General features: G+C 38.5%; 1 protein-coding gene across 2 annotated transcripts; it reads left to right on the forward strand.

Annotated features, from left to right (window-relative positions):
* The first annotated feature begins 942 nt into the window (after positions 1 to 942).
* Positions 943 to 5,558, forward strand: LOC125243551 (C-X-C chemokine receptor type 3-like). Of its 2 annotated transcripts, none has more exons than XM_048153285.1 (2): positions 943 to 1,524; positions 4,170 to 5,558. In XM_048153285.1, the coding sequence occupies exons 1-2, from the start codon at positions 1,291 to 1,293 to the stop codon at positions 4,860 to 4,862; spliced, it is 927 nt and encodes a 308-aa protein (XP_048009242.1). In that variant the 5' UTR covers positions 943 to 1,290; the 3' UTR covers positions 4,863 to 5,558. The 2 variants fall into 2 exon arrangements, with proteins under 2 accessions (XP_048009242.1, XP_048009241.1); XM_048153284.1 differs by having other exon boundaries at positions 948 to 1,674.
* The last annotated feature ends 9,900 nt before the right edge of the window (positions 5,559 to 15,458 follow it).

Consider the following 15,458-nt stretch of genomic DNA (forward strand, 5'->3'; position numbering starts at 1 on the left):
GGCTGGCTCTGATGTCTCTGTAGTGGTTAAACACAAGATATAATTTGTCTTTTATATATCTAATGGATGATCTTTGGTGTCATGAATCGATAATTTGTTCCCTGGCAAATCGTTTTGGCTGAGGGGAAAGTGAAGTTTCATAACTTTATACATTTAGGCTATTCAACTTTACTGTTGTAGCGTAGAGCGCTGACTTTGTACAATTGACTGAATTGTTTGTTCTGTTTCTTATGGTATAGCTTGTATACCTTTTACTTATACTTGATGACTATTACTGATCATTAAAACTGACATTTAACAAAAAGAGGCAGGGTTTCATTTTATTACAGTGAAGATAATCAGAGTATGCACATATTGTCTGAACCACATAGAAATGTTTAATATTTTTAAAATGTAAATGAAAAAAGGCAGGGTTGTGTTTTATTTCTCATTTTGTTATAAATACTATACATGCAGCGAAGATGCAGCTAAATTTCAATGTTGAATTTAAATCCACACAATTTATATTATGATCACGTCATATGGCAGTAAACATTTTTAGTTTTTTTTTTTCTTTTAATCTAACACTATAAGAGGGAGTTATTTCTTTTGAAAATCAGTTGCAAATGTCAGTTTCATCAAACCTTTCAGTAAAGATTCAAGATGATTTTGATCCATTGGATCGCTAATCATCCACCTGGACAATTGTTAACCAATTTTACCTTATATTAATAAAATAAGAATCATGTATAAGAAAAAAATTGTTTAATAGCCTATGCTTATTTTGTTCACTAGTGGTAGAATCAATAAAGAAGAAACCACATCTTCCGTATATAATTTTATTTTATTTTTTAAAAAAAGGGAAAAGGAATGAAGACAAAAGTACACAGACCAATAATGTTGTTGTGGTTAGCTTACACATGTGACCCAGTTTGGTAAGAATGAAACAAGATGTTCAAGCTATTCAATAATCAATGATCAATAATCATCTACCAGGGTTACTACAGCACACACACTACTGGCCTGGCAAAATTACAAAAAAACAAACAAAAAAAACAGGTATGTTTTGTTTCTTTCAAACTTTTCCTTTTTCCAACTATCTAATATCTCCATCATCATATATCCATACTATACATTCATAATGGTCACAATGTATCATTGCTCAAAATAGCACACTCAAAGTTTAACATCTCACATTTAAAACACTGACTCATGAACACTCAAAAATTATAGCTGAAAATAAATAAATACTGTATTGAAAATAAATTGTAGAAGTAGATACTAATTCTAATATACGTTTCTTTGCAGAAGATGGATGTTGATAAAAAGGTGACCTTCATGATGGAAGACTTTTACTTTCCTGCTGATTACAATGAAAACTACAGTGAGAGTTATGAAGACGGCTGCTGTGGTGAAGGACTTGTGTGTGATCAGGAGTCTAGCATGCACTTTGATTCCATTTTCATTCCGATCCTTTATTCTCTGGCGCTGGTAGTGGGGCTGGTAGGAAATGGGCTGGTTCTGGTGGTAATGTGGAAGAAAAGGGTGAGCTTGAACGTTACAGACATCTTCATCCTTCACCTGTGCTTAGCAGACACTCTGCTGCTGCTGACGCTGCCCTTCTGGGCTGTAGAGGCAGTGAAGGGGTGGATCTTCGGCACAGCGCTCTGCAAACTGAATGGCGCTTTGTTCAAGGTGGGCAAAATCTCTGGCCAAGAACTTTTGGTGGTACACTGCTTGATTCACTGCTTCTCTATTTTATTGTTTTATGTATATCTTCAGTGATTGAATAATATTAATTACAATATTCTATAGGATATACATTCTGTTGGAAGTGCATTCTTAAAACTAAAGGCTGTTTTTGCAGCAATGCCACAGAAGAACTATTTTGTGTTCCCCATAGAAACTTTAAAGGTGTCCTAGAATTGAAAATTGAATTTACCTCGGCATAGTTAAATAATTAGAGTTCTGTACGTGGAAATGACATACAGTGAGTCTCAAACACCATTGTTTCCTCCTTCTTATGCAAATTTGATTTTTGCAAAAGACCACTGAAAAACAGGCCAATCTCAACATAACACCGACTGTGATGCAACAGTCGGGATCATTAATATGTACGCCCCCAAATTTTGCATATGCCAACCCATGTTTAAGGCATTAGACAAGCCAGTATTAACGTCTGGAGCTGTGTGCACAGCCGAATCAACAGACTTTATGCAGGTAAGCAAGCAAGGACAATAGCGAAAAATGGCAGATGGAGCGATAATAACTGACATGATCCATGATATCATGATATTTTTAGTGATATTTGTAAATTGTCTTTCTAAATGTTTCGTTAGCATGTTGCTAATGTACTGTTAAATTTGGTTAAAGTTACCATCGTTTCTTACTGTATTCACGGAGACAAGAGCCGTCACTATTTTCATTATTAAACACTTGCAGTCTGTATAACGTAATTCATAAACACAACTTCATTCTTTATAAATCTCCAACAGTGTGTAATGTTAACTTTAGCCACGGAGCACTATCAAACTCATTCAAAATTAAATGTAAACATCCAAATAAATACTATACTCACATGATCTGATGAACACTTTGTAAAGATCCATTTTGAGTGTTATGTTAGCTGTGTGAATTTTGTTTATGCAATGTATTATAGAGTTGCGAGCTTGTGGGGGGGGAGCGCAAGCATTTAAAGGTGACGCACAGAAACGGCGCATTTCTAATTATGCCCCAAAATATACGCAGTTAAAAAGTTGGATAATAAAAAATCTATGGGGTATTTTGAGCTGAAACTTCACAGACACATTCAGGGGACCTTAGACTTATATTACATCTTGTGAAAAAAGGGTTCTAGGGCACTTTTAAGTAATCAGTTCTTAAAAGAAACATTTTTTTCCCTCTTAGTGAAGAACGTTTTAAAAATATAAACTTTTATCCTCTATATAAAGGACCATTTGTAAAATGGAAAGTTTCTTATTAAAGGTTCTTCATGGAACCACCAATGCTAATAAAGAATCTTTCATTTTAAAAGTGTATTAAAGGAACATTCCTTTATATTTATTTTTGGAGGATCTAAAGTGAAAGTGAATCTTATAATTTTATAAAAGAATTTACATTTATTATTATTGTAAAACGTTGTGTATTATTTGAGCTGTATAGCTGTTTAAATCATTTTCAGTTTTTTTAAGAATTGTAAATCATTTTTGTGTTAAAGCTGCAGTCCGTAACTTTTTTTGGTTAAAAATTATCAAAAATCAATTTCTGAGCAAGTACATAACCAGCCAGTGTTCAAAACTATCTCATTATCTTCGCTCGATTCACAACGGTAAGCTTGTAATAATGTTTTATAATAAGAGCGACATGGTGGATTTCCGCGGGAAATTTGAGCATGCAGCAGTTCCTCTGTGCGTCATCACATCACGTCCGTAAACAGAAAGGAAGGAGTCCAGGCTAGTCGGTTTTATCACGTGAGGATGCTGCTTGTAGTGGATCATTTATAGCCTGTTCTTACAACAGCTGAAATAATTAAACATCATTCTGATGGTGGATTGTAATCTAGAAAGGTCCAAATGAGACAATCATCAGTGACAACTGGAGATTCACCCATAGTCAAAAGCACAAGACTTTGGACTGTTGAGTGGCTTCAGAAATTGAAATCTACAGGTAACGCTATTACGCTAATATACACATAGTCATAGTAATGTTGTTAACATTAATGATTTGAGAACAATATAACGGTAATAATAATTTGCACGGTTTGGCATGATCCGAGTTAAGCGATCGTTAGATTTAATCATCATTGGCAGCGCAATTTATTGTAGGCCTGATGCTTTTTTCCTCAGTTGGTCAGAACAAAAGTGACCACATGTTACTTACTTGTTCAGATGATATTTTCCAGTGAAAATTCTTATTTTGGTCATACTTTCAAGACGTAGAATCTGTGATTCTGAAGTACAGTATCCACACCGGGGCACAACGCACGTACAGATAACTGTTCCGCATATGACTGCAATTGCAGGTTTCAAAAAAGAGATGGTGACAAAGAGGAAATATAGCAGACTGCAGCTTTAAACAACATTATGCCACAAAAGCTGTTGACTGAGATTAACTTGTACTGAACCAGGAATATTGCTTTAAGAATCAGATTTGGGTTTTCAGTCTCTCATTGTCACATCTTTCTCCATCAGATCAATTTCTACTGTGGCATTTTCATGCTCTCCTGCATCAGTCTTGACCGCTACCTGTCCATTGTCCACGCGGTGCAGATGTATTCTCGTAAAAAGCCCATGGTGATTCACTGTTGCTGCCTGATGGTCTGGCTCTTCTGCCTTCTGCTCTCCATTCCTGACTGGATATTCCTTGAGGCCTTTGAGGACAGCAATCGTCAGGATAAAATAGAATGTGTTCCGCTTTTCCCCTCTGAATCTTGGCATCTGTACTCTCGTCTACTCTACCATATTTTGGGTTTCGCTCTTCCAGCACTAATGATGCTGTTCTGTTATTCTTGCATCCTCCTGCGGGTGAGACGTGGCTCTCAGGGCATGCAGAAGAAGAGGGCCATCCGTGTCATCGTAGCCCTCGTACTGGCCTTCTTCATCAGCTGGACACCCTACAACATCACCCTCATCTTTGACACCATACACAATAAGCAGACCATCAATTCCACAACCACATCCACATTCTGTGACAGCAACATCGTATTGGATTTAGCTCTTACAGTAACTTCCACATTGGGCTACTTCCATTGCTGTGTCAACCCAGTCCTTTATGCTTTCGTGGGGGTGAAATTTCGCAAGCACTTGCTGGACATGCTGAGACCACTGGGTTTCACACTGAAGGGCCCTGCAGGCATGAAGCAACAAGATCATCAATTCCAGTAACCAAACATTCTGTCACAGCACCACAGCATTGGATTTAGCTCTTACAATTACTTCTGCATTAGGCTACTTACACTGCTGTGTCACACCAGTGCTTTACGGTTTCGTGGGAGTGAAGTTCATCTAACTGTTGGTAAATATAACGATAAATGATTTTAATAATCCTTTTAATTCTATAAAAATGGGGAAATCCATGCCACAGTGAAAATGGAACTTTATAATTGGAATCACTTTCAGAATGACTTTTTCAGCTGAAGAATGATAAAAAGATTGACAACCAATTAGAATCCAACCAATTTTAAAGATCTTGGGGGATTAAACCAACAGATGACAAAACTGCAGCACGCCACTTATAATAAACATAGCAATAATGTCCATTGGTGTGGATGCTAATATTTATCTTTATTCTTATCTTCATAGTTATCATTCTTGGTGTGAACAGGTCTTTAGTCTCATGACTGTGCTGATTAGCATGCATGAATATAGAGAAGTCTTTTATCTTACATTCATACAAAGTTCTGGCATGAAACTCTAGATGGTGCAGACTAATAGGTCCTTTAACACAACCTGCTAATTATCGCATCATTATCTGTAGGTCACAGATGATTGGTTCCTGCTGTATTAGTAGCCAATGAGCTTGCATGCTTAATCTTTAAATACATGAGTTAGCATTGCTTAGTAGCGCAGCATGCTTCAGAAATCATCTAAGATGAGTACATGGGTTTTACACATAGACTGTAAAAAAAATATGGACGTAGTGTCCGTGACGTCACCCCTAGAGTTCTGAACAGCATTTTTGAAGCGAAAATGAGGCCGCGGCCATCTTAGCAGCGCGTCACCTCACTCCCGGATAACTGAAAATGGGCAAAGAGTCAGGATGTGGTAGTAGCCAACGTGACCATCTTACTATCTAAAATATTAATAAAGATAACAAGCTATATCATTATAAAGTTCTAAAGGTTTACTGTCAATCTACGGTGTTTTTATTTTTTTATTTTTTTTTAGTAAGATATAGAAGCTCCAACACCAGTAATTAATTTGTGTGGGGTGTGCAAATAAAAACAGGAAAAATCAAACGGAACTTCATACCTTTATAATGAAATAGAGATCGCGAGATGAATCCAATCCGTGGCACTTGGGTAAAATGTCCATTGCAAAACAAAAAAACAGTAATTTTTGTCCAAGAAAGCGTTAAATCCATGAAATATTGATATATTATCCATTGTTTGCATCACATTTCTTCTGAATGATCTGCTCTCCATCATCGTTCTTCAAGAAATAATGCAGTCTGAGCAGCGTTTATGTTGTAAAACGGTCTGTGATCGTATATATCTCACAAACAAATGAGCTTGTGTACAAAGTATAATTTTTCAAAATAGTGCAGCAGTTTTAGTTATAATATCCAAGCAGTGCTGTCTGAGTTTTATATCCTCCTGCTATTGTCATTGTAGTAAATCTCAGGAATTTTTTTTTTGCCAATGCCACGATCCGACAACGTGTGTTCTGTTTATCTTCCACATGCGTTCACATGTTCACAGATGCACATCAGTCTCGAGTCTCGACCATTAACACAGCCATATTATTTTATAATTGTATAAAAAAAGAGAGAGAGAGAAAAAAGCACAAATACGGCTGAGATGCCAAATTCAGCGGCTGAAATTAGCTGAGGTGACATGACAGCTCACAGACAGCAGCGACATACCTGTCACTCAAGTGACCACATCCTTAATTATGCAGAACTTTAAGGCTTAGTATAATTTAAACGGATGAGTTATAAAAAAAAATTCACCCCCCTGGCCCCCTCAGAGTTGTCATGAAGGGCAAAATTAGCAGTATAGACCAAAACCACAATTTGAACTAGACTGTAAACATGTTTTTTTCTGCTGTAAACTTGGCCTTTTTAACATGGGACTCAATGAGATTCTGCTCCCTTCTGCAGCCTGTCCCTAGTGGCCAGTCGATGAATCGCAGTTTCAGTCACTTCCGTATTGGCTTCACGAGAAACTGGTGGAGGTTGCCGCTTGGTATATCACTGTGCATTTTTGCGTAGTCTGCTTTATCAATTCTATGTCATATCAACAGTCTGTTTAATTCTTAGAGATAATTACTAAGCATTTTAACAGCTAGCGCATATGCATGTTGTATAATGATACAGAGACAAGCTTGCTGAACTTTAAATGGAAACAGGTTTCGTTTTTGTATCATATTCTAACGAAGCTACAGCAAGTATTTTGTACAGCAGCAGTATAGATAACAAATTCAGATAGCAATGAATATCAACAACATAACATAGAACGCAGTAGACGTTGCGTGCGTGCCGCGTACAGGTCTAAAGTTACCTGTTGCTATTGAGTGAGAGGAGTTTGTGTTGGCTAATGAGTTGATCATGCAATGTGAATATATCATGATTAAAATGCAAACACTGTTTTCATCTTATTTACATACTAAGTACGTGAGCAGCTGTATTCGGATTTTATTGGGCATATACTTTTTCATACTACAGGACGAACAGCGATTTTGCAAGGTCGGTAAGTAATTAATGGATTTCACGTAGAATGATATTTATCATTTCTGCTTACCCTAGAGTGTGCCAAGGCAGTTCCATGTATTCTTCAAAGGAAGCAAGAGCACCTCAGTATGCTTTATGTATTTTGTGTTTTAATCTGTATAGTATAATTTGTTGCGCTCTGTATAACATCAGGTGTTTTCTATATGCAGCGTGTTGCAGCGGCAGGAAGTGTGGCCGAATTATGGACACGCTTTGTTGATCTGAGCAATTGCTGCATGTCTGTCAGAAATCTCTCTCTGCTTGCCGAGGTATTTAACAGGAGCGTAAACAGAAGACACTTTGCAGCGTGGTGGTCAGCCATTGATGTAGCGGAAATTTTGAGTTCGCTACTGAGATAAGTGAACGTTCTACACGCTCTCGTGGCCATACGTTTCATTTGTGTTTATCTGTGAGGACTGACAGTCGGTTGCACGCTGAGAAATGATGTTATGGGATTCACTGTCAAATTGCATCAACTGACATAACCATTGCATATGGGACAAGGATATAATAGAAATGCATTAGCATGTAACTCAGACAAGATAGAATATTAATTAAAAATATATTTAATAATAGTTTCTATTCTCATTTATATTATGACTTGTAAATCTAAATGTTTCATAGTATTGCTCAACTTCAACAACTTCAAGGCTGATGTTTCATGTACCTACGTGTTTTGGGCTGGGTCAGCTGATGCATGTTGGAGTCATGCTCATTAATTTTCCGTTCATCCGAATGGCAGGCACACATAGATGGCATACACATGGTTCCTATGGCTCTTCGGAGCAGCAGCAGTACATATGTTTTGGCGGTAGATCTGCTGGGGGGTTAGGGTGAACCATCATCTTGCCTTCTGCATTGATGGGGGATCTCTGACATCTCTGGGGTTGTATTGTCCAATTTCATGTCACCTGCTCTGTTGGGGGGTTATTCATGTACGCTATATTGTACAGCAGCAGCATGTCTTACTTGCTCACAGCAGCGGGTCGTGTATGCATTGGCAGCAGCAAGTCCCGTACTTGCTCTGCAGCAGCAATAATCAACAGCAGCAGCAATAATCAACAGCAGCAGCAGCAATAAAGCAGCAGCAGCGTAGCAGATCTATTCCGCCAAGACCAAAAATATCTACATTGTCATATCCATTACCATACCAAACACTCCGAGTTGTCATGACAGAAATACATTTCTGTTTGCACATGTGGTTACTTAAGGTTATTTTTTGCATTTCTCAAGCGTAATTGACTCCTTGCAACTCACACATTTTAGAGGGAGATAAAAACAAGTTTCTATTTTGAGAATATAGATCACCCTTTAATACTTGGCAGATGTGTCCAATACATCAGACTTTTGAAAAAGAGTGAGCAGCTGAATTTACTTGTATATAGCCAACATTTTGAAGTTATGTAGTGTCTAGAAGTGTTCCTGATTTTACTTTTTAACTATCTTATGTTTTTATTTTATATTTTATGCTGATAATGTGATTTCAAATCAATTTCAATTTGTTATAGCCTAAATAATAAAAAAACTATATTCTTGTCATGTACAGCAGAACTGGCTGCAAATGTGTATTTGTGTATGTTTACTGTCTTTTTATATTTTGATATAGGCTATAACTTAAATTTTTTTTTCAGTTGTGTTTGCATAAATCATGTAGCTCCTACAGAAAGTCTGTTTAATGCTGTAAAACTGCAATAAAATTAAATAGAAATTACAATGTACACAGTATGACTTGTCGATTGTTGATACGTGGGCCTATTAAATTTTCTGTAGTATGAGATTGTGATGTGCAACAATAAAACCAAATTTGCAATAATTATAATTCATGCTATAGCAATGTGTTAAAATATGCTAGCAACATGCTAATTCATGCTAGCAATAGGCTAATTCATGTTAGCAACATTCTCATGCCGACCTGTTAAAACATTTTTCAAATGTGTTAAAACATGCGAACAACATGCTAATTCAAGTTAGCATTGTGAAAAAACATGCTAGCCAATTGTACAGTGCATACAGTAGCTATGTTCTATGAAGGTCCCCAGCATGCAATGCAGCATGAATATTTGATACTTGTTGGATTTCTTTTAGCAGTTTGTGTTGTTGATTTATTTTGTAATGTTGAGTTTATTTATTAGTTTGTCACCATTGTTGTGTTCTGTAGTATTTATGTATTGATGTTTGTGCATCATTAGTGATGCTTAAAGTCTTGTGTTGCAGATTCTCAGCAGTTGCTTCACTATTGCGAAAGATCCCTCTACAAACGGCTATGAATTTGCTCTGAAACCTGTCCCAATTGTTTTTTCCAACTATCTATCAACTATAATGTACTTATTTGTTCATATTGTATTGCAAAACACTTTTGCTGCTATTGAGGTGGATACGGGTAAGGTTAGGGACAGGTTTAATTCACAATATGACAAGCAAATTAGCATTTATGATGCTCATATTTTATGACCCTCTACTACGGTCACAATTCGATGCTCACAGAATTTGATGTAACACCGCCACCTACTGGCGGTTTTAGTTTAGAATATATAACAGTATTTCATTTCCCCCAACAGTTCATATTTCTATATTTAAATTTTTATATAGAATACCTATTATTCTCATAACATTATTTAGGCGGTTGTTATTGCAGTGTAAATGGATTTTGATAAATGCTAAAGGTGGACTGTTGATACTGATTTAATTGAATTGGTATAACAACTCTGTATATGGTCTTCAAAATATGCTTTCCTTTTCATTGAAGCCTCTAGGGGGCAGCTGACGAGTACAAATGAAAATGAACACATTGCCATGATATTATTGGTATCATAAAAACCTTTAAAGTCATATTTGTTAATTTTGCTAAACAAGTAACTGAGTTTACATCTGTTTACCACATAATGTCCATGTGATTTAGATTCCACACATGACTCAGCTCTCAGAAGTTGACAGACCAGTTAAAACAAGACATGTCAAAACAAGTCTGTTTAGACGGACCATCTATTCACTCTCTCTCAAACACCATATATCATGGTTACAATAACACACACTACTTTTTTGCTACTGGTCTGGCCAAACAAAAAAAAACAAACTAACTAACTAACAAAAAACACATAACGAAAGTGGTGTTTATATACTTTCATTTTGTTCATTTTCCTTTAATGTAAAGGTGACTCATGGGAAATATCTGTAGGAATATTGATGATGTCAGATCGCATGACAATGCAATCATGCTGTCCTCTTCACAGTAATACTCACCACATGTTCTGTTTCAGAAAAGGAACTGAGAAGGGCGAGACACGTGGTTATTTTTGTGTGCATATCATCAGAAGTCCTTACCATAGATTGAAAGGTTAAATATCACTACCTACATAGAACTTTCTAAGAAACCAGTCTATTTAAAATACACAGTCTATGTTGACAAAGCCATTGGGGTGGATCACGTATTAAAATGTGTTTGCCAGTTTAAAGAGTGCTGTCCTGTGCTATGCACAGGCCTTTCTGTTGTTCAAGATGATGGCATCCTTAAAGTATTTAGAAGAACACTACACTGCAGTAAAGTACAAAGACTAGAGCACATACAGTTCCAAGCACCACAATATGAAAGTAATGTAATCTTATTATTTTTGGATTCCTTTAAGGTCACATCTGAAAATAAAGTCAGGTAAAAAGCTATATCATTATGAATTTAAAATAAAACTATTAAAACTAAGCAATCTTGTCTTGTTTCACCAACTATTTTGCACAGCCATGTATGTATGTATGTATGTATGCATGTGCTATACAGACATCTAGTGGCTACAGTATGGTATTACAGAGTGTTTTTTTATTTCTTTAACATGTACAAGAAAAAATACGTAAAGTTTTCACTGTCTACATATTAGTCTATTTTAAAATACATGTTGATCAAGGCTGTGATCTTTCTTAATTTCACTGACTGACCCTGGACTTTAGCGGTGAGAGTTCCCTTTTGTGGAGACTCTTATGTTAATTTCTACATTTTCCAGCTAATTTTTTTTTCACTAAAAAACGTATGTAAAACTGCGATTATACAAACTACTGAATTTTAAATCAGAAACAAACGTCTCAGGTTACGCATGTAACCATGGTTCCCTGAGAACCCCTTTGGGGAACGTCACATGTGACCCGGTGTCTGAAAGCCAACTATCCAACAACTCCAATCTCTATTGGCCGGCGACAGCCTGTGACGTAATAAGGCGGGACCCGGTAGCATATAAGGAGCGCCTAGAGAATCAGTCAGTATCTTATCGTCTTGAGGGACTGTTCAGCAGGCAGCCCGAGGCATGGCAACGCAGAGTCTCGTTCCCTGTTCTCAGGGAACCGTGGTTACATGCGTAACCTGAGACGTTCCCTTTTTGAAAGGGAACTCAATTCTGCGTTAACCTCTTTGGGGAATGATATACCCATGCCGCCATGCTCGAGGAGAGTGCATGCCAAAGATGGCTAGACAAACGTCCAGCAGTTTCAGATAAACTGCCGGAAGCAACTCCCCCTCGGGTCACGCAAGGCTGTCAGTGACGGCATTCCCTACGGCCAACAGCCCAAGCTGAGCCTAAAAGAGGCCTTCCGCAGAAAGCCTTCCAAGGCTGCTCAAGCTTCTGGGACCAACATTTCCGCAGAAAAGTGGTACCTTAAATTGAATGTGGCCAGGAAACTGAAAGGAACCTCGGCCAGTCACTAGAGGGGAACAAAGTCACCCTCAGCGCCACCAGGGAGGCCGAACTGATTTGTTGAAGGACAAACCTAGTCTAGGCCAACCCTGTCTGTTGCACAGAATCTCCGTAACGCATTCTTCAGAGAAGAGAGCAGGTAAGAGCGACTGTGAATGAACAGTAAGCAACTCAAACCCATGCGCAGAGATGGGCATCCTGGAGAGTAGAATTCAGCTGAGCGCTATAAACCCTTGTATTGAAGGGAGTATAATCCGCTCATCCAAGGATCTACTCAGTGTCTGACTAATGCACTGAGGAGGCTGTGCGCTAGAAACCCTGATACAGGGGAGCACAAACCAGCCTGGGGCTGATCTCAGTGGGAGACTTCATAGAAGTCTACGACCAATGACCAGCTTAGGGAGCTAAGCACAATTACACAGACAACCCAAAGGGAAGTACGAAGCTCACCTAACAGATAGACCATACTGTAGGCACATAGTCATCGAGGCCGGAAAGGGGCCTTCAACATAACTAAAGTTCTAGATAAAGAACTACATATCACACCAGAAAACTCAACCATGGTGGTATTCCAAGGGAGGCCTATAAGGCCACTCACCTGAAACCTAACATGCTGGGCACACAATCAACCATGTGATTATGTAACTGTGAGTGCCCACAAAGCAGTCCATCCAACACAATCCAACGAGCAGTGTACTCTGTAAAATAACCTTTTACTCTTTAAAGCAAGAGGAGTACAACATCGCGTGCTATAGAAGGCCCGCTGGGCCTATAACCTCAGCAGACATGTGGCATCAGCTCGTGGCAGTGTTATCAAGCTCCAGGCGGGACAAATAACCGAACTGCAAAGGAGGTTAATAAGTCACCTGGAGCCCTGGCCAGCCAGTGGCATAAAATTCCCTTTACTCTTCTTAGTAAAGAAGTGTAAATGGTACATGCCAGCATGTTCCTAACGGAGGCCCAGAAGGCCTACCTGTCACACGCGGCACCAGCTAGCGACCACTAAAGTTCTAGGAGCAAAACAGAACCAAGTTATAAACAAGGTAACTACTTGGCTCAACTAGAGCTAACGGAGACCATGCTCAAGGAAGTAAATGCATAAAAACTGAACAGCAGAGCGGTTTAATACAAGAACTTACTCTGAGAGGCAAGCCACTCAGAAATGTACTCAGAAAAGCATCTTTTACTGTCAAATAGAGAGGAGTACTTAGCCAAACTCCAACATGATACACAGGAGGCCTATAAAGCCTACGACTTGTATGCACGTGGCGTCAGCTAGTGGCAATCATGACTTATCCATGGTGATGAGTTATATAGAAACCAACCCAACTGTGTCAACATGAAAACTGAAAAGCAGGCCTGGCAAGGCCTACTACTTTTAGCAACATGTGGCGCCAGCCAGTGGTCATAAATTGGGACCAAGCTCAAAGGGGTCCAGCTCTAGACCCAACAAAATAATTGTGGGTAACTAGCTACAACAACCTGAGCTAAGCCTACACATTCTAACAGGCAATTTACCAAAAATTACATTGTACAATAAATATGCTAACATGGTCTAAGGGAGGCCTACAAGGCCTACCACCTCAAACAACATGAGCATAAGCCTGAGGCAGTGCTAAGATACGTGAGCAAACTCATGATCATATACCAACAGCGCCCAAGATACAAGCTGTACTTAGGAGACTAACAATAAAGAGCCAACAATCTTTACAGTATATGTAAAACAGCTTCTGTGGTCATGACTGACTGGGAGCTAACAGAGATCATCTTTAATTCTAACCAGAAATAAGACTCTCTACACTCAACCTGAGTGTGCAATCCAACAGGTGATGCACTCAGTGAAACACTAACCGGGGAGTACAAAACACCACATTCTTAGATAGAGGCTAATCACAGCCTGCTATCATAGAAACAGGTGCTAACCTGTGGCAGCACTAGAGTAAGCTTACATATATTTATGTATGTAGGGCCAAGGCTTAGAACCCAAAGCAAAAATAAATGCTTTGTAATACATGCCATCCAAACAGAATAAATGCTTTCACCAGACAGATCTGTAGATCTGTGCTGAACCCTTGAGAACGGAGGCTTAAATACTAGCACCGTAGCTCAAACTTGAATATAATGCTGCATTCACGCACCCTCGTATTTACCGAAATCTTGAGATGACAACACGTGACGTATTCGGAGCGGTTCACGTCCTTTGACTGGGAATTATGTGTTTCTATGGCACTACAACCAACGCCTAATGAATCTACAGCGGTCAGGTGGTATAACAGCCACGTGGTACATCTGGGAGCTTTCAGAAAACTCCCATCTTACAAGCTGTAATTACGAGCTCTATGAGGACGTGAACGCTTTTTACAAGCAGGAATCTCGTAACTACAGGAATTACGAGGCCATGTGAATGCACCTTACAAGACTTACAAGGGATAGTAATAATAAGGGTGATGTAGTAGACAAACACCTAACCTAGCTCTAGCCTAGCCACTAGCTATGGCCTACTGGACCAAGCAAAGCCTGGGCTTCGCTTTAAATCCTCTCAGATATGAGGAGAAAATGAAGCACTACAAGCCAATAGTGCCAGGCGGCTGATTAAAGCCGACCTGCACACAAATAACTGAAGTGACGAGTGCTAACTTAAACCAACTAACAGTATTAGCTGAGAAGCTACTCTAATATAGGAGGCTACAAACTAGCGGCCATAATGCGGCCTGCATTTGAAAAATAGCCAACTACCTAATGATTCAGTTATTTTGCCCAAAAAGAACCCCTTCTAACTTTACTGACTACATGCTCAGGAAAGCTATACAGGAAAAACAAGGTCTACACTTTTTATAAACATAAAAATATAGACCCAGCTTACCTCCTGCGGCTCATAGAATGAATATAGATCTCATAGATTTCTCCTCATTTTCTTGCATGAAGAAGGATGAAAATAAAAGGTTCTTTTAAGCCTAAAAGCACTTTTCACTATCAAGCCAGAAGGCGGCCTTTGAAAAATATTATCAAAGGCCCAGCCATCAGCCTGACTGTTAAAAAAGCACCTGAGCATGTAAAATGAAACCAAAAACTCAGGAGGCGGAGGAAGAAGGGGCGAGGGCGAATGCAAAGTCACCTCTCGCAATGAGAAGGAATCTATTACAGATGCTACTGGTGTAAGTGATCGATCACCTCCTCCCTTTTTTTTTTTTTTTTTTTTCCCTGAAAAAGGATAGAATCTAGGGTTCTTTTAAGCCTAAAAGATCCTCTCATTATCAAACCGAAAAAGCGGTCCGACAGAAATATTCACTATGGGCACTATGGGTAGTATCTATGCATGATATAAAATATATATACATGCATATAAATAAGCATATATATATAATGCACTACCTAATA

This window comes from Megalobrama amblycephala, linkage group LG13, assembly GCF_018812025.1.
Source record: "Megalobrama amblycephala isolate DHTTF-2021 linkage group LG13, ASM1881202v1, whole genome shotgun sequence".
NCBI lineage: Eukaryota > Metazoa > Chordata > Actinopteri > Cypriniformes > Xenocyprididae > Megalobrama > Megalobrama amblycephala.